The sequence below is a fragment of the Monopterus albus genome, unplaced genomic scaffold, assembly GCF_001952655.1.
Source record: "Monopterus albus unplaced genomic scaffold, M_albus_1.0 scaffold104.1, whole genome shotgun sequence".
Taxonomy (NCBI): domain Eukaryota; kingdom Metazoa; phylum Chordata; class Actinopteri; order Synbranchiformes; family Synbranchidae; genus Monopterus; species Monopterus albus.
Window position 1 is genome coordinate 457,356 of NW_018127984.1, and position 19,609 is coordinate 476,964.

The 19,609-nt window shown below is 41.0% G+C and overlaps 1 protein-coding gene across 1 annotated transcript in view; it reads left to right on the plus strand.

The window, feature by feature from the left end:
- Positions 1-19,609, plus strand: part of LOC109965816 (sodium/calcium exchanger 1-like) — a 77,717-nt gene that overhangs the window by 46,254 nt on the left and 11,854 nt on the right. Inside the window, exon 13 of the mRNA XM_020610140.1 lies at positions 18,212-18,318. Coding sequence (XP_020465796.1) covers positions 18,212-18,318 — 107 coding nt within the window. The remainder of the gene's footprint in view (positions 1-18,211; positions 18,319-19,609) is intronic.

A 19,609-nucleotide genomic window follows, 5' to 3' on the forward strand; every position in this document is an offset into this window, starting at 1 on the left:
TTCAGTTCACTGTGGAATGAGCTTTCTTAAATGTCTGGGGAAAGACGGGTAAAATTAGGATAATTGGCCAGAAGAAGGGGAGGATGGATGAAGAAGGATTAAACAAGGTGCTGTTGAACAAGGAGAGGAGAAGAAAAGGAAGGGGAGAAGGACAGTAGGAAGGTCAATTCCATGTGCTCTGATTTTTTTCAAAAAAGAAAAAATATTTGTTCTTCTTTAGTTTCCTTTCAAGGTCGGAGCTCCAGTTTCAACTGATCGCTCTGTAGAGCTGATAGGGATTTGACATCCAGTTCATATCTACTCCAGTAGTATGGATGCTTGCTAAAATGTATATTTAAAGGGGCTCTCCATCAATACTGGGTATAAAGGTCAGTTTAGTAGTCACAGGACCTGTGAAAACAGTTGTTTTGGTGAGCTTTCTCAAGTCTGAGAAAATAACCTTATGGTGATGGATTGATTTATTATTATAAACTCAGGGTGTTCTCTTTGAAAGGTGCGACCCCTTTTTCCCTAAGCATCGTAAGGCTATGACAAGTTACTTCAGGTGTACTGCACGTCATGCTCACCACCACAGGCAGCTCGCATTACGAACCTCTCAATGGCACGTGTGTGCTTTGGAAAACCTGTGTAGAAATTTAATAAAGTTAGCTTTCAAGAACAGATGTACTGGGTGTTTATTAGGCAGGGAGGGACTAAAACAAGATTGTATTGAGTTGCTTGTAAAGTGTGGGAAATTTCCAGTGTTTTTGGAACATATCCATAATAGTAACACTGTATCTTGACCTGCTTTAACTTTGACTCTAATTGTATTAATCTGTCTCTTGTGAGTTTGCTAGATTTCAGGCGTTCCCTTTAAAAAAAAATCACATCCTTCAAGTTAAGACTGTTTGTTAACCAATACAAAAATGAGAATTAAAATTGGTGTGCACTGTAAATGGCTTAAAGTATGGATTGCTGTGGAAAGTAATTCCTACAGAAAAAAAATCTTTCCTGCACTACATGTGCAACGGGTTTTATGAAGAGCATCAGCAGTAGTGAGGCTCTGGAGAGAAAAGGCAAATAAATGTGTGTCTGCATGCAAGTATTTTAATGTCAGTATTCTATTATCTCTCTTTAATGCAATTTATTCAGTGTCATATTGGGATCACACATATATAACATACCAATGCATATGCAGCACTGTGAATCTATGTTCACACACTGTCTGGATTCCTATTTCATACTGCAGGGATGAATTATTTTCTCGCTCTGTGCAGCCAGTTAAAGCTTCTATCATTTATCCTTTTGCCAGTGGAGCCTACAAGCCTTGGTTTTCCCTCTCTCACTCTGTCTGCAGCTCTATCTTTTGTTAGTCATGTGTGTGCAGAAGTCAAAGGCAAAGTGAACAGTGTGTGTGTAAGAAAGAGACATAAGCTTAGCAGGGACATTTTTTCCTTAGCCCTCCTCTGACTTGCAACGCAGCACAGTCAGAACCAAGACGCAGACAGCTGAGCATGTGTGTGTGTGGGTTTTTCTGGATGTGTATATGACTGTGTGTGGTCCCCTTCCCTGGCTGCTCATTATAAATTTCAAACAGGTGCTGCCACCTAACTGTGCCAACGCCTGTGCAATTACTGGCCTGCCCTATGTGTGTATGTGTGTATGCACTCACTCTACATAGCAAACCACTTAGTAATTTGCTTCAGGACAAATTTCTGTGCTTCATACAACAGTTTTATTGAAATTGAGTGTTCGCTAAACCCCAACCTCCTCAGTTACTGTTCCTCTGCCTGTCAATCTTTTCATTCTGGCACAACACACTATGCAGTTTGCAGTGATGACAGATCCAGATTGACCATTAAAATTCTTTGTGATGTATTTGAAACAATAGGTTCCTGATTTCAGACAGAAATAGACAAAATCAGGTTTTTCAGATTGATACCTACACAGAGATGATGATGTGCTAAGATGCATGTTAGCTTACATCTCACCAGGTGCATAACCCATAAAAGTTTTCTTACTTCCTGGTTTGCTTCTGCATTGTGTTGCCCACTGCACATGGACGATAAGTTTTTTCCAGCTGGCCCAGTCTGTGCACTCCCAGTCAGCCCATAGATTTTACATTAGCATTAATTAATGCAAATTAAAAACACCTTTCTAGTAAAGTTTTACAAATATACAGTAAAACCTCCGGGCATTAAACATATAAAGAGCAATAATCAACCTTGTTTTGCAGCTTGACATAGCTTGTCAACAGTTTTACAGTTTTCTTTTTAATAATGATGGTTAATAGAGAAAGTAGAGAGGCTGGAGCTTTCCTTGTTGCAATAAGAGGTAATAATTCCATCAAAATTCCTTATGTGTAAAAATTTCTTTTCAAATTTAGCTTGTTTCTGTCTGCTTGGATGTGAAACTTTGAATCGGCCTAAACCCGTCTCCCCCTCAGCTGTGACTTTATGGGCACGGCTCTGTGGTCTGTGTTGTCTGTTGACCTCCTTGAGGTCGGTAGCATCTGTTGTGCCAAGTATAAAAAGCAGAGCTGAAAAATGACGTATAAGAATGAGATCTGTTTCTTGGCTGTGGCAGTGAACACAACACATGGCCCCACTGATAACGATGTTGTAGACTATTTGGAGCTTAATGAGCAACTTTACTCATGATAAACAGAAAGGCTGCGGCGACTTACTATACTACATTCTCCTACAGACACACACACCAGACGGGCTCCCATAGGAGGACTTCTACTATCCATACAGTGACTCTGTCAAAGGCATAAACATGCTTCTAGTGTAGTGACTGTCAAAACTTGCCAGACTCCCTGTGTTTTCATCAGAGAAAAAGAAAGCCTGACAGTCATTTCTCATGGGTGGTCTGCTCTGACTCTGTACTTGCTACACTGAGCAGTGGTCAGCCTCCCCCACGTCCCCTAACTGTCCACATCACATATCACGAAGACATGAGGGCCTGCAGTTATTGCTCCTTCACTCCTCTGTTGCATCTTTAAAAAGACAGGCTTCTAGCTGAATTTTAAGGTACATTTACCTTTTAATGAATCCATAGCTGTAAGCTGCTAAGCTATGATTGGATGAGCCCTGCTGCTCATTTGGAGGAACCTCGTCACACAGTGCAGACAACAACACAACTGAACTTGCGTCCTTCCAGTCAAGGAGAAAAACTCAATTACTTTGTTTTATCTACTATAATCCCAGCATCCTGCCATTTTGTGTTATGTGTTAATGAAGCCCAAACACATTTTCTTAATGCTTTTGACAAAGCTGTCAGAAGAGCTGCGATCATATTTTAGCTGCTGGTGAAGGAGAAGTCAGCTTGTTAGTTTTAAGCAACACATCCTCCCTTTAGTGAGATGTGTCTTGGAATTAAGAGAGAAACGGAGGGAGTACGAGGAAAGCGAGAGTGTGCGCCTGTGTTTGTGTGTACGTGTGGGTGGGTGTGTGCACACGTGTCACGGTGCTTGCAAAATGTTTGATATTTGCAACCTGTTTCTCCATCTGTCACCAAAGTAGGGTGACTAACCCAAAGCTGTTCCCAAAATAAAACATCCTTTGAACTCCAAATCCCCAAGAGCTCTCTGCTGCATGTGTGTAGTGCACATAAGAATGCGTATGCATTTGAGTGTTTGCATGTACGTGCACAGAAAGACAGATACATTCATGGCTCTGTGAGTGTCTTTTGAGCTTGCTTGCTGCTACAGGTGCATGTATGTGTGTGTTAAAGCTCCCTGTGCTTCCACACAGTCATGTTTGTCACTCATTTAGGGAGTGTCTCATCGTCTCTTCCTCTTACCCCTGCATGCACACACACACACACACGCACGCTCGCATCCTTCAAACAATCAGGATGTCTGCACATTGTGCCCTTCCTGCTTAATAAACTGTTTATCTTATTTGGGAATTAACCGACATCAAACAGCAGCTCAGATTTTATTCTTCAATGTCAGAGGGTTGAAAGTCTAAGCATGTGTTGTTTACTGGATGTGACCAAGAATAAATCAGCCTAAGTGCTGTGAATCGCGGAAAAGGTACAATTACCTAATCATAAAGTCGAAAAACACAAGTATGAGGTGTGAGCCTCACACATTAAAAACTGTCACAGTGTGTTTGTCACAAATACAGCATGTGCTCTGGTGAGTTAGTGTGCACTCTGCTTCCTTGTGGGCATATTTATACAGCAGAGCTGATATTAGAAAATATCCCTGAAACCCTTTAAAACACACTTTAAAACTGCTCTGTGACAGCCTGTAAAATGTTCACTGACAATATATTTTATTTGTTTTCTGCCAAAATATCTAGTCTTGTAGTATAGCATCAACTTACGGAGAATATAGGATAAATACATTGTTTTTATGGCTATGTTGAGAGAAGGTGTTTCTGTATCCATATTATAGTTTTAAATCATAAATAATATTAAGGGGTGGTGCTCGGGAATCTTTTTTTTTTTTTGGAGGTTTTTAAAACTCAGTGTAACATTAGACTAGGCAGGTATTGTGTATTTCAGGACACCAAACCAAAAAACAGTTTGAAAGAAGGCAGATAAACGCTTTCACCCCACCACCGGCCTCTGTTTCTCTGCCTCGCTACATTACTCCCCTCCTCTTCATCTCCTGAGGAACGTGAGGATTCCTCCGTCTCTATAAGGATGACAGCGTTTTCTGTTCTCTCCTCCCTGTTTGCTGCCTCAATAACTTTTGATCCCTCCAACTGTAAGCACAACAAAGACAGATGACAGATCAGGAACAAAAGAGGGAACTTATGGGAGTCGAAAAGGGAGCGTTGTTGTTTTTTATTTGTCATTTTCTTCTAAGGGTTTTTTTTCTGCACTGAAAGTTTAAATACTAAGGATACTATAACTAGAGTCTCTGTTATTTCTCTCCCCCCACCGATTTCATCTCTCATTTCACTTACCTAATATTTATTGATAGGTTCTACTCACCGCGGTCAGTGTGTAGAACCTATGTGTCTGTGAAAGAAATGCATCCATTGGTTCGTTAATTAGTACAGTGCCAAAAACATTCATGAGCCAAATGGATTTACAAGAATAAAGACCAAATCACATTTTGGCATAGTCATGGTCTGCCTGGTAGAGACAAAGACCAAGGGCAGAAAAAGATGCAAACAGAATGAATGATAGAGTTGGAGCAAAAATAAAGACACCGAAGTAACAAGAAAACCATCCTCTCTTTCTTCTGCATTTTGTACCTTTTTCCTCATCCTCTCCTGGTTCTGCACCTGTGTGTGCCTGGGTGTATTATGTTTCAGCTGTGTATTAAAATCAACGTGGCAGCTGCTATTTGTTGTTTGCCTATTGCCAGTTTTGTCCATGCTGCAGTACTTTGACTGGCAGCGCCTCACATATTCACACAGCCACAAAGCACCTCTGGCTTCCTCTAAACACAAATTGAACCCATTTTTAATCCCTGCCTCTGGCTGCTCTCTCTCTGCCTCCCTCTCGGCGCCTTTGTCTTGCAGGGCTGCTGTTTAACAATAGAAAAATATATTGATTTTGGGTCTAAGATGAAGCCAACAACCCGACAGTTAGGGATTTAACAGCAGTGGTTTAGACAGGTGGATGGAAAGGTGGAGATGTTGCGATGTTAACATACTAAACAGCTTTCAGTTGAAGCCTTTTTGACTTTGAAACGCCAGCTCTGCTGCCTCTGTCTGTGTCTGGCTGTCTGCTTTTACCCTGTTTCCTCTTTGTTATATAGTTCTGTCATTAAACATCCCTGTCACTCCCTTTCTCTGTCTCTGTTTTTGTGGTTCTTTGCCCTGCATCTTCCCCCTTAGACTATTTTATTTTTAGCACTGCAGTTCCAGCAATTTTCTCTGCCTACACACACTCACACAAACACACCCTATCCAAACATTGACTCTTGTCGATGAATCCCTGTGATCACACCTCCATGGAACGCACACACCCTGTAATCACAGCTCAGAGACCTACCGTGAGCCGCAGCAACAGGCGGCTAGCCCCCCGCCCTTTCATGCCCAAGATTAGAGCAGCAGGGGACAGAAACTCCCACCACACCACCCTCTAACTCCCTGCTTCCAATCTGCCCCGAGCCTCCCTGCTCCACTAGCCCCCACCCTGCACATTAAAGGCCTCAGCGCTGGGTTCACTGACCACTAAGGCTGGGGTACAGCCTACAGGGCGGGTCAGCTCGGGTGTCACTTCTCGCTTTATTTATTGTGACTGCAAGTTTGTTCACAGTTAGTAAGCACTTTCTCAACAGATGGACTGAATTTACTGCTGTTTGAATGTAATAGGCCAGACTTGGAATATGGTAGGCCTCTTACTAATCCTTCAGATTCATTCAACCCTAGGGTGATTTTTATTAACTAATCAGGTGTGTTTGCAGTAAGTGGCAGCCTCTGTTTTACACCATTCTTAGATAACATAAAGCAATTCATGAGGTGCACCGTGTACAGTACAATGCAGTGCAAATGCCAATGAGAGATACAGTATGTGGACCTGAGAAAGGTGATAGTAAGTTGAATCTTATAAGCAAGACTCGATACTTGAAATGTATTCAATTCTGAATACGTGAAGCTTTGTTTAAATTCATGTGGTTGTGTTTATGGGCCATGGCTGTGAAATTGTGTGAAATTGCTTCTAAGATTCAGATCTGTACGGCCTTTTAATTAAAATTTCTTCCATCTTCTTTATTCTGTTACTTCTGAACCATTCTTTATTCACACATTTGACTTGTTTCAGTTAAAAGCCTCAAGAAATTTGGTGAGAAAAGTCTGTTGGCTGTTTTTTCTCCCATGTTGCTTTGCTTGCCTTTGCTGACACACATGGTCTAAAATTGCCCAACAGTTTTCCCTCTGATTGGGCAGAGTTCATCTTTAAATTGAATTAGAGCAGTGACCTCTGTTTTTGCATGATTGAATACTGTTGTGTTGGCAGTATCAAGCTAATGAACTGAAATGATCATGCTGCCTCACACTGTCTCATTGGCAGTGTGCTTACCAGACTCTTGTCCAGTAAACAGCAGAAACACTGGTCCAGTTTTACAGCAAATATGAGAAACTTTCTGATTGCAAAAAGCAGGAAATGCCATCTATCAGGTGCAATCAGATGATGCATGCTTGTCTATGTCGTAATCAGGTGCAATCAGATGATGCATGCTTGGATAACAGTATTTAGGAATTTAATTTAAAGAGAATGGGGGTTTAAAGTAAGTGGCTGGATTTTAAATGAAATAATTACCTACATTTTGTCTCCTAAAAACAGGTTTATCCTCAGGTGATGATAATTACAATGTTTAATCAGCAACCTTTCGTTCATAGTGCTTTTGTTCTATAGCTGTGTTTTGGTGCTAAAATAACTAAAATAATTGCTCTGTTTTCCCTCTCAGGTTTTGAATCAGTAGATTGGATTACTGAGAACATTAATGAACAAGTCATTTAACCTTCACGCACTAACCTTCAAAATTTAGTTGGATACTACAAAATTCATCCTGTTGTGTCTTCAAAAAGACACTGGTTCTTGAAACTTGGTGATGAAAGGATTACTTGGGGTGGCTGTGGCTCACGAGGTAGGGGCAGTCATCTCCTGACCAGCAAGTTGGTGGTTCGACTCCCGGTCTCCCCGCATGCCTAAGTGTCCCTGAGCAAGACACTGAACCCCAAATTGCTCCCGATGGCTTGACTAGCGCCGGTGCGTGGCAGCCTGTCGTCATCGGTGTGTGAATGTTATGGGTGAATGGTGTATGATCTCCTGTAAAGCGCTTTGGCCAGTGCAACACACTGTGAGAAAGCGCTATAAAAAATACAGTCCATTTACCATTTTACTTGGAGCTGGTAAACTGCTACTGCTGTGCAAACTATTTGCTTTTGGGGGGCTCTTTGCTCCCAGGATGTTACATGATTTCACTCTCTGAATAGTTTTATTGGTCTTAAATAAGGGACTTAAATCGGTCTAGTGGAGACCCACCAGTGCAAATCTATGACCCATTTTGGGTCCCAGCCCATAAGATTGAGAAACTTAACTCTGATATGATGGATGCACGCTGCTGTGGAAGATGAGCTGGTTCCTTACTGCACTAGCTCAGGGTAATCTGGTATGATACACACACACACACACACACACACACACACACACACACACACACACACACATGTCAGTGTGACTACATCGTGATTAAATCACTAATAGCTTGCAGAGGAGACAATGTGACTCACACAAGCTCTCCATCTCAACTCACATCTCTCCCCCTCCCTCTCTTTCCAATACTGTTCCTCTTCCTCCCTTCATCTGACTCATTGAACTCACTGTCTATTTCATCTTCCCGTCTCCCTATTTCTCCACATTATCTCCTTCCCTTGTCATTCTTTATTTCTTTTTCCTCCTGTAACTCTCTTCTTCTCTGTCCTAATATTCTGTCTGTTTCCTCAAAATCCAGCCGTCTCTCATTCATCTATCCTCTTTTATTAATCTTTCTGTCTTGTTGCCCTCCAACTCAGCTCGATCCATCTTCCCACTCTGTCGTCCCTTCACTTTTATCCTTCCCATCGCAGATATCTTTGTTGTCTCCCGCTTCATTTACAGGATGATATATCACCCCTCACTGTCTTATCATTCACCCATCCGTTCCTTCTCACCTCTTCCACTGTCTCTTTTGCTGTATCGCCTCTTCTTGTGTATCGCTTGATCCTTTGACCTCCATCTTTATTGCTGCTCACTTTATCATTGCTCTCCTGCATCCTTCTTTACTTTACATTCTCTATGGTGCCTCTTTTTTTCTTGTATGCGTTTCTGTGTTTGAATATTAATAACAGGTGAAGTTTGAACAATGAGCGTTTGTGGTGGGGATTAAAAAAGGTTGGACTATGCTTTTTGAAGGTTGGCACAGGGCAGGCAAACACATGCTGTGCACATAACAGGCTCTTTTTATCAGCAGTTAGTGTGCCTGATGGCTTGTGGTAGTTAATAAGGCTTAAGTTAGCAACAACTTTCAGTTTTAATGGCCAGTAAATAGAAATAGAGGAGAGACTGGTGCATGAAGAGTAAACTGCAGAGAGGGAGATATGCCTGTGAAGGAGCAAATAAACACGAGCCAACAAACTGAAAGAAGGAGAGATTAAAAACATCCTGTGTTGTGCTCCTGAGAGCGAACAGATTTATCTACAGCGCAAACTGAATGAACAGGCAGAGACAGAGGAGGAAGTACTGTAGAGGCTATAAAAAGACAGTGATGTCAAAGGAGAGCCGAGACTGATAAGAAAGGCTGATGGTTAGATGGAGATTAGTAGAGTGGACAGTATAAAGACAGAGGGAGAGTTTCTCCATTATTTGTAAGATGTATAAATTGGCAACTCTTTATTATAAAGTGATAATTACGCTGCTTTCTAGTTGCAAAAAAAATCTGTTAATTGCTGCTGTAAAACAGCATAAAAGCTTTAAATACATATGGAGCACTGTTTCCTTTGAAATAGCTTGAAAATGTTTAGTCTGACAAGTATAAGACATCTCACAGTGTTGTTTTGGACAAGATTCATCTCAGCTGTTTGTGAGAGTGACATGATGTTGGAGAAGTGAAGCTTCAGCTCATGTGTCGAGGCTTTTTGATGTTTGTTTTGCTGTGTTTGGATCCATGTTGAGTGCATATACAGTAGCTTCAGTTTTATTTGGTCCAGTTTTTGGATGGAAATCTATGGCGTACAACACTAGACCTCATTAACCCATGACCACCTCTTCACAAGAAATACTGCAATTCAGTGTACATTCCTTATGGTTCAGAAATCTCCACTTAATACAATAATCATTTGCTGCATCTTAGTAGGATTCCTGCTTTTGAAAGGTGAAGGTGTCAGAGGCAGATGAGTAGGTTTAAGGACGGGTAGTAAAAGAGAATGTAAGAGAGAGAAAAGGAGAGACATATGGACAGAGGAGGGAGAGTAAGAGAAAGGCACACAGAGTCCAAGTTAGAGTAAAGAGAGACAGATGAATCATGAGGAGAAAACAGGGAGAGGAAAGGTCAGGTAGAGGTGGGAAGAGGAGGCATGGCTGCAAATGATGGCTAGAGGGAGGGAAAGAAAACGTAGGAGAGAGGAAGGAACAATGGATGAGGAGAGAGGCTCACATTTGGTAAGGCACCAAGGGAAAGAGGAGGGATGAGTGAAGGCGACTGAGGGGAAGCAAAGAGAGGAGGGGTCATTTTTCCTTTGCCAGAGGCAAAGAGACAATTAGGAGGAGTGTGCGTGGGAGTGAGAGGTTTCGGCAGTCGGTAGCATGCAGGCTTGGAATGGTCGTATAGAACCACCTGCTTAACGGTCCTCACCTGGAACTGGGTGTGTCACAGTATATAATTTAAAAAAATGTACACATGTATTTGCATAGTTTCCACTACAGTGTTTATCACTTTTATTTTATTGGTTACACAAACAACCATAACTGAGCTCTTTCCCCTAAAGCCTCGCTGCTACCGTCTTTGCCTAGAGTGTAATTTTAGTGGATCCGTTTAGAAAACCCGACTTTCATCATCGGGGTCCAGCTAACTGATTTCTAGAAATTAACCCCCACACCTGCCAGCCAATCAGAATTGAGAATTTTCAGTAGCCTTAATATATAACTCGGTATTTCCCAGTGTTAATTTTGTTACAGTTGAGATCCCAAAACTCACAAAGATAACAAATATTTCAGGCTAAATTATGGATAAATTTGTATAAACTGATGCACAAGACATATAGAAAACGTGTTGGTATGAAATGCAGCCATAAAAATGTGTAAAACAGTGTATGATACTGTCAAAGACTGGGGAATAATTTAAAAACCTTAACACTACTTAAATTACACTTGAATACGGGCACGCTAGTATTGCTTGAAGACCAACTTGAATAATCCTGAAGCTATCCTTTAAGGTGAAATAAAAGAGGAAAGTCCTTATGTCCAGTCCAAACAACACAGAAGCTTGTGAAACAGATTTTGTCTGTCTTATAAATGTCCCTCAAGCAGCTTGGTTCTCCCTGGCAGCTCCCTAATTGACCAGAACATAAATATGTGATGAACAGTGTTAAAACATACATGTGAATAGACAGATGAGAGAGCGGGGGGAGATAATGGAACAAAGATGACGGTGACCTGCTGCACATTTTTCTCTCTGCTTTCTGCTTAGTTTTCACCATTTTTTTCTTGTTTTAATTTTATAGATGTCAGATGGATAAGGAGTAATTAAGATGAATTAATGTGTGTATGTCTATTAATCTGTTTTTGTCTGTTTCTCTTTTTCTCTCTCTAGACTCTTACAGTTTCCATTTTTGTTTTCTCCCCTCTTTCTCTTCTCATTTCTCCTCATTTTCATCCGTTTATCTACCTCTATGTGCATCTCTGGTCTCTGTAAAAGTTTATAGTCATGTATAATTAAAACAGTTTGTGGTGGAGGGAAGAGCAGAAGTGTCTGCTGTAGCCTTTAAGCAATATTTTCAGGGTGACTGTTATGTATCTCAGTCACTGCTATGACAAATGTCTAATGACAGCTTCAAACTGTAACACGGTCAAGCCAATTGATCTGGGAATGATGTGGTGCACTGTACACTGTGTATACAAATGATATGCTAAGTGTTTACGCAGTTACAAGGCATCAAAAATTTTCAATATGCAAGAAGTGCCTTAGTACCTATCTGTTTCTCTTGTATTTCTTCTGCCAAGCTCATTATCACTGTTCAAGTGAAGTCTCTTTTCTGTTATTGTACTATTTTCCAGGACTGAAATGTAACCCAGTTCTTTCTGGGAATGATGCAAAATGGCTGATAACACAAGCTGTTACATAAACGATTACATAAAGTCAAAGTACGAGCTACATCGAAAAAAACCCTCTCCGCTGACTCAGATTTAAGCGCTCTAATGAGATCGAGCGATTCCCTTCGGAAGGAAACTGCGCGCTTCTGATTCCTCAGTTGCCAAAACCCTACTGTCACACTTCTACCCTATCTGAATGGACATAAATTACGTAAGGAGGGCAAACTGCCTTTTAAAAATGGCAAGAATCTGGGTTTGTCTGTCTCATATGATTGAAGTGATGAGCCTCAAATCCTCAGCTGCAGTAAGCCCTCAATCCTGACTCCCCATGCTGTCAGTTTCTTTTTCACATGCATGTTAATGAAGTGTGCATGCCTAGGAATATACAGTTACAGTTGGTTCACGCTTATGTGCACAAATGCAGAGGCTCTTCGGTTGCCTTCCCTCATTTTTGGTCATATTGCATATATATGTTATGTTAATGCTTTGTTTCTTCTTTGGCTCCTTCTTGAAAAACTTAAATGCAGTCCTCACGACACCCTCTCCGAGGAATGCATCCCTCACACAGCACAGGCAGAAAGAGAGGTGGGGGTATGCAGTATTCCTAATCAGGGCACACACAGTAAAGTGGCAGCGATGAGGAGTATTCTATAAATGCAAACATATGAGAAGAATATATTTTTTATAGTGTTTGCAGATGCAATCAACTGCAGTTACAGTCACAGTAAAATAATCAGTGATAAGACACAAGGCAGTAGAGTCATATGTCATACCTTTTGCAACATTATCTGTTAGCCAGTAAGTGATCGTGTGGAGATTAATGATCAGGGCAGAAAGAATGTTTTGTGTGTGTACTTTTGTGTGCAGATTGTGCGCTACACTGCTGTCGTTCTGCATGTGTTAGGATTTGGACTCGCTTCCTGTTTTTGTACTTTTATTTTGGTTTTCTTTCTTGTTCCGTTCCATCTCTCCTGCCCCAGCTTCACCACAGTTCCCAGTCAGTGTTCACTGCCCTCACCTGTTACTAATCATGTGTATGATGCATGATGTGATCTGCGACATGGCTAATACAGATACTGTAGGAATGTCCAGGAGCACAGACTGTCTTCCTGTCTCCGTGGCTTCTATTCCAACCATACGCTACGTGTTTTACATGGCATTATTCATAAGTGTTTCAGATTAACGCTAACACCCTTCCTCTCCTCCATCTTCTGCCATCTGTCATTCTTCCAACCCTTGTTCCTCTTTTTTCCAGATGGCACCAGAGAGTCTAGTTCAGGCAATAAGCCCAAAGACTGTCAAAATGGAAGGCCACTCAAATCCCATTCATGGGACGGAGTGCTGATAGCATCACTGGGGTGGACTGAAGCTGGATTTGTGTCTCTAAGCTCATTCTGGCTGTTCCACCACACAGTAGATCACTGTTATGTAGGAATTGGCTTATAGTTCAGTGTGAGTTTCACACATAATTTGTCCTAGTACTGTTGTTACACTAGGATGAATGTGTTGTACATTATGAAGCCATTCTGTGCACTCACAATTGCATTCACAAACCTTTAATATTGCTTCATGTTCTTTGACAATTATCATAGTGTACAGTTGTCTTGTACCTCATAATGCATCCATCCATCTATTACAGCTGATCTTACCACACACACCTGAGATGCAGCTTTATTACTCACCACAGCAGGAGACCACTTAGCATAAGTATGTATGAGGGTGAGACAGGGTGTGTGTGTGTGTGTGTTTTGGGCTGTTTGCTCATTATGCATTGTATGATATCATTAAGAGGGGTAATATCTCTCCCTCGCTCTCTCTGTCGGCCTCCCTCAAATTGTGTCAGATGAGCAGAGTTGAATAAAGCAGTACTTTCAGAGTACCTGATGACGTACTCTCTCTCTTTTACTGTTTTGATTCACTCTTTACACTTCCATCAGTCATGTTTCTGGCACCAGAAGGCAGATGTTTTGAGAAAAAACAAAACTACCTGCAGTTCTGTCCATTGAATCAAGTTACCATAATCATGTTGTCTTGTTGTGGTTGTTGTCCTCCACCATGCAGGTGGTCAGTTTATATGTGCCCTCCTCCATTCCTCTTGTCTATATGCTGCACCTTAATCTGAGTCAAGCAAACAAAGAGTCAAGAAAGTGACATATTTTACCTTAGTAAAGCTCAGCCTTGTGGACAGCAATGCTTTGCCAGTTTTACACTTTCAACTATAACAAGTTTATGATCTGAGTTTTCCTGTCACGGTAGTTCTCTCACAACTTTGTGTGTGTGTATCTGTGTAAGAAAAAGAGATTTAGAGGTTCTTCTGCTAGATGCAGGAATGGTAAGACTGGAGTGTGTTTATAAACCAGCCTTGTAAATGAATGGTTTGCTGCTGCTCATCTAAGATGCTCTCTCTCACACACACACACCCACAGCACCTAAAATATGACAGGCAGACTTTGATTACTTGTACACATATGCACACACACATACATGTACTTGTACTTCACTCTTTGTGAGGACACTCCCCTAGCCCCTTACCCTAACCATCAGATCTAAATGCCTAACCTGAATCCTAAAACCAAATCTTAACCCTCAAAAGGGTGTTTCACAAAGTGAGGACCGGCCAAAATGTCTTTACTCTGTAGCAAACAATACATCTGTGGTCCTTACTATGTAGGAAGTACAAGTACACAGACACACAAACTGGTTGTAAATCAAAAGTAGAGCTGGAGCCAGAAGAAAATGGAAGGAGATGGAGACAGAGATGTAAAAACAGGTTTTGTCCATTAAGTAATGCAATGAGGTCTTGACAAATCAAATCAAACTGTCACTCAATCATTCACTTCTTTAAAGGCACATACAAATGCACACACACACACACACACACACACATATTAAAACACATATAAACTTATCCATTAAAGAGATTTCATTCTGTTTGGGTTTTTTTCAATCAACAATACATTTTGACTTTTTTTCTGCCGTTATTTTTTCCTCTGCCTTTTTCACTCTGTATCTAGAAGTGTGAATTCAGTGTGTGCGTGTTAGTCTGTCGACAGGCCAGGGCACTGAGTCTACTGTCTGACCGAGGAACTTTCTGGGGAGCAGGTGTCAAAAACTAATAAGGCAGAAATATAAAGACAAGATGAGACAGAAAGAGAGCGAGTGAATAATCAAAGGGAGACAGATGTAATGTCTTGCATTTAGGATTTTTTAGGACGTGCCCTGTTAAAAACAACTCCACAACGTGTGTGTGACAGCAGCTTATTATGATCAACAGTTAGGTGATACTGTGGGGTGACATCTACTGGCTGATTTAATTACAGTGCAACACAAGCAAAGGGAGAAATTTTAGTGACGTGTATGAGTCCACATTAAGAGTAGGTTGGAGTGGATGCATGGCTCAGAAAACAGGACTCTACCATTCTTGTTTACTGTATTGGAGGACTTGTTGGGGGGAAGATAGTTTTCCAGGCACTCTTGTTCACAATACACAAGCAAACAGGAACAGTGTTAAAGGCCTAATCATGCATGATGCTGGGTTGGACTCCAGCCTCCTGTGACCCTGAGTAGAATGAGTAAGCTGAATATAAAATGAATCGATGGATGAGTTTATCACCACAAGGAAAAAGAAAAGGAACAAAATGACAGGGAGATGAAGAGGTGATGACAGGGCTTAAAAAGAAGTAACGAGGGATGAGATAGAGATAAAGAGAGGAGAGCACAGATGGGAGGGCTGCTCCAGCCAGAGCCAGCTATGAATAATGAAACCCCTACAATCTGTGTGCGTGTGTGTGTTGCCTGCATGTGGATATTGGCTAGATTAACGCATACATATGTTTATGAATTCCCCAAGTGTTTAGTCAGAACATGTTTTCATGCATATTGCATTTGTGGACAGTGATCTGAATTGTTTGGCTGTTTGTATTCGGTGTGTGCACCCATAGTGAAGGATGAGTGCGTGTGTGGGTGGCTGGCTGGCTGTTCAACAGTGTGTAGCGAAGGTGTGTTATGTGAGTCCACTATACAGCATGTGCATGTTCTTTATCATTGTAGATATGGGATATGTCTATGTTTGTACATGCAAGGTAAATTCTAATCCTGTGTGTGCATGTCTTTCTATGATTGGGTAACAAATTTCAGTTAAATATCATTTTGGGACGTCATGGTGGTGCAGTGGTTGGTGCTGCTGCCTTACAGCAAGAAGGTTTAGGTTGGTTTAGGGCATTTAGTTGATATGTTAGGATAAGGGATTTGGAAATGCATTATGCCAGGAGTGTCCTCACAAATATAGAAAGTCTTGTGCATGTTTCTGTTTCCCAAAGATCAGCAGTTGATGATGTAAAGTTTGTTGTACTGCTGTGCAGAGCTAGTTAATCCTATTGAGATAATTTTATATGGAAATATTGAAGCAGAAAATTGATTTAGTTATAAAGTATTTTTCCTCTTGTGTTTCACATCTGACTACACAGTATTTTAATTTTGTTGCCAACATTGTTGAGAGCTGGCTGCTTAAGCTGATGTGATGCTGGAAATAGCAAATCCAGACAGTTTTCTTTTTTTTTTTTATCCAACTGTAACAATGACAGCTCACCAGTAAAAGCATTCTCCAAAACACCATCCCTCCCTCACCTGTCTCTCCCAGGTGCAGAATGTTCTCTCCTGCACCTCTCTCTCCTGTTTTCCTCTGTTGAACTGAAGCCTATTTGTGGTATCAGAGTCAACATGTCTGAAAGTGAAATGAATACTCTCTCTTCCCCTCTACCTGTCAGATACAGATGGATCGTTGACATGAAGATGATAGATTCTGAGTGAAAGAAGCTAGAAAGAGGCCAAACTGATGAGATTTCCCACAGAATCAATGTGATGAATATGCTGGTGCCCAGGGCATTTTGTCCTAAGGTTTTCCCTATTCATACTGTAGACGTCATCAGCTAATATCAAGTCAGATTTACATATCAACACCAAATCGCACATTTGTGCATTTTGGCAGATACAGTATGTTCAATGAAAGCCTTTGTTTGTTGATTGCATGACATGTAACATGTACATATTCAGTGTTGAAAATTTGTAGCATTAAATATCAAATTTCTAGGAGACAGGGATGCACACTGTGAATATAAAAAAGTGAATAACACTGATTATCTTGTTACAATGGCACCTGTCAGTGGGTGGGGTATTATTAAGAAGCAAGTGAACAGTCAGTCCTCAAAGTCGATGTGCTGGAAGAAGGAAAAATAGGCAAGTGTAAGAATCTGAGTGACTTAGACAAGGGCCAAACTGTGGTGGCTGACGACTGGGGCAGGGCAGTATGAAGAGAAACATTCAGCAGCTGTAGTGGTGATGTCACGCCTAGAGTGGGGAGGCTGTTGAACTTGTCCTCACGACCACAGTTTTCACTCCTTTTACATATGTTTTTCACTGAACGGTCGACACATTGTGCTCTTTCTGACAGTAGAACTATGGAAGCAAACGGATTCACACAAGATGCACAGTGACACGAGTGCCCAACCGACTGCTGCACCGGCTCCTGTATATGTACACAGTGTCAGGCAGGTGGTCATAATGTTATGGCTGGTGTACATTTCATCCAAGCTAGAAATCACTTTTATTTAAGTGAGTGTTGAGTCAGCTTCAGACAGTATACTTTAGAGTATCTATAAAGCCAAAGATTAACAGAACGTGCCAGCCATCTTTCTTTCCACTTTTTACAAATGCTAGTTTGAAATTATATATTGACTTATTAGTCAATATGTAGTATGAAAAAAATCTTTGAAGCTTTAGTTTATTGAAAACATTTCAGTCAAATACATTGACAGATCTAATAACCTTTTAATTGTGTATCTTATTCTACCGAGACACAGCTCTTATTGTGGGTCCCCATACTTGTTTCGGTTTAGCGGTGGCATGTGTCCCCTTAAACCACTGTGCTGCATTTCAGAGCTCTCCCCTGGGTGCTCTTAATTGAAAATGTCTCAGTGGTGGCTGTGCAGCCATTGCATCACTGTCAGCTGGAGGAAAAAAAAAGAAGTAGCAGGGCCGGGGGGAAAAGTAAACAGCCTCGTATAATGTGTCCCGCTGAGTAACATCAACTTGGGCAGCAGCCTTCGTTTTTGCAGAGGCTCCTCATCATCTTCTGCATGAGCAAGCAAAGCAATGCAAATGTAATCGTGTTCATTCTTGTTTTTGTGACATCCTTTTTGTTGTATAATGGCAGCTAATAGCACAGGTTTGATAGTAATAAGGAGTAATAAGGCAGTTATGACCCATGTCACTGTGTTTTGTGTTCGAGCAGCAGAAATGACCTGATTACAGCCCGACAGGGTGAACCTTTCCAATTTTTAATAAACTGCTGGAAACACATTTGCTCTGAGCACTGTCTTACTATAAGGAGGCCATAAAACCAAAAAGGTTAATGATCTGTAGTACACCCGGAGTACACCCACTGAGTCTCATCTTGCCCTTCTCTTCTTAACAGGAAGATTATTGAGGTGAAGATTATCGATGATGAGGAGTATGAGAAGAATAAGACTTTCACCATCGAGCTGGGGGAGCCTGTTCTGTTGGAAATAGGACAGAAACATGGTGAGTCTACCTTTTGTTCTTTTGAGTGTGTGTGTGTGTGTGCGTGTGTGTGTGCATCTTCAGAGAGAAAACCAAGTATGCAAGAGAGAGTGCAAGAACAAGTCTGCAGTGACAGGCAGACAGAAAGGAGTCTTTGTTAAAGCAGCAGCACAGTCTCAGGCCCCCTGCACACCTTTCTCTTAACAGGGTGAGACCTGCATTGATTGTCTGGAGCCTCCAATCTAAAGTCAGATTAACTTGGGAAATGTTTCACTTTCAACCACTAAGGACAGGGCTTGGATTTAAAAAACACTGGGCTCAAGCTGTGAGGTGTTTTTGAAATAATGATGTCCCTTTCACATCATGTCAGATCACACAAATGACAGACAGTCGGGAATAATAACCCAAATCTGGTCCACTTTTTTACCTCATACTCTACATGAATATGTTATATTATGTACAGCGTTGAAATAGCAAGAAAGCTTCCATGTGTGCTCTTCTGATTAGCTAAGCAGCAAGAAAAGAGTGGATTGGACAATTTCCTCTTCATTTCTGCTTTAATGAACTATTTCCTACACTTCCTCTGAATTCACATAGTTACTAAAAAGCTTAGAAGTCTATGTGTCTAAAAAAACTCAGTCCTTCAACTTTTTTAAGCATGCAGGAAGCTTTGGTTAAATATTTAAAAGGCACATTACAGCAGGCAGATGGCTAATCTCTGCCAGGTGGCTCCAGGCTAAAGAGAAACTCAGTGCAGTACAGTAAGTAATTTCTGTAGCTTGTTCTGCTTTAACATTTGTTAAATTTCCACAAGTCTGGAAGTATTTCACTCTGCTTTTTTTAAATTTATTTCCTTAACAATTTATTCGACTGCAGCACTGTGTTTGCATTTAGACGTGGGGAGCCACTGCTCTAATGCATATAGTATCACACGCACTCGCACACATATTCTTTCTCCCAACATACTGGCAACTAATGAAAGTTTATATTATTGATTAGTCTGTTACTAGACTTTTTGTACAGATTGATTAATTGTTGGTCTCTAACATTTCAGAAAATAGTTTTTGTGACATTTTCAAATTGCTTGGTTCTGTATCTAATGCCTTGGTTTTGAAAATTATTCAGATTGTTATTGGGTAATTTTCTATGGATTGACTAATTTGATTTGGCATTAAACAAACCGATCTCCTGTGCTTTTTGACCTCGCTACTGGCTCTAAGCAGTGTCAGTTAATCAGCCTGTTGAGCAGATTGTCAAGAAATGTGCTGACATTAAGAGGTTCAAACCTGGAAAAAAACATATATGGTTGTGT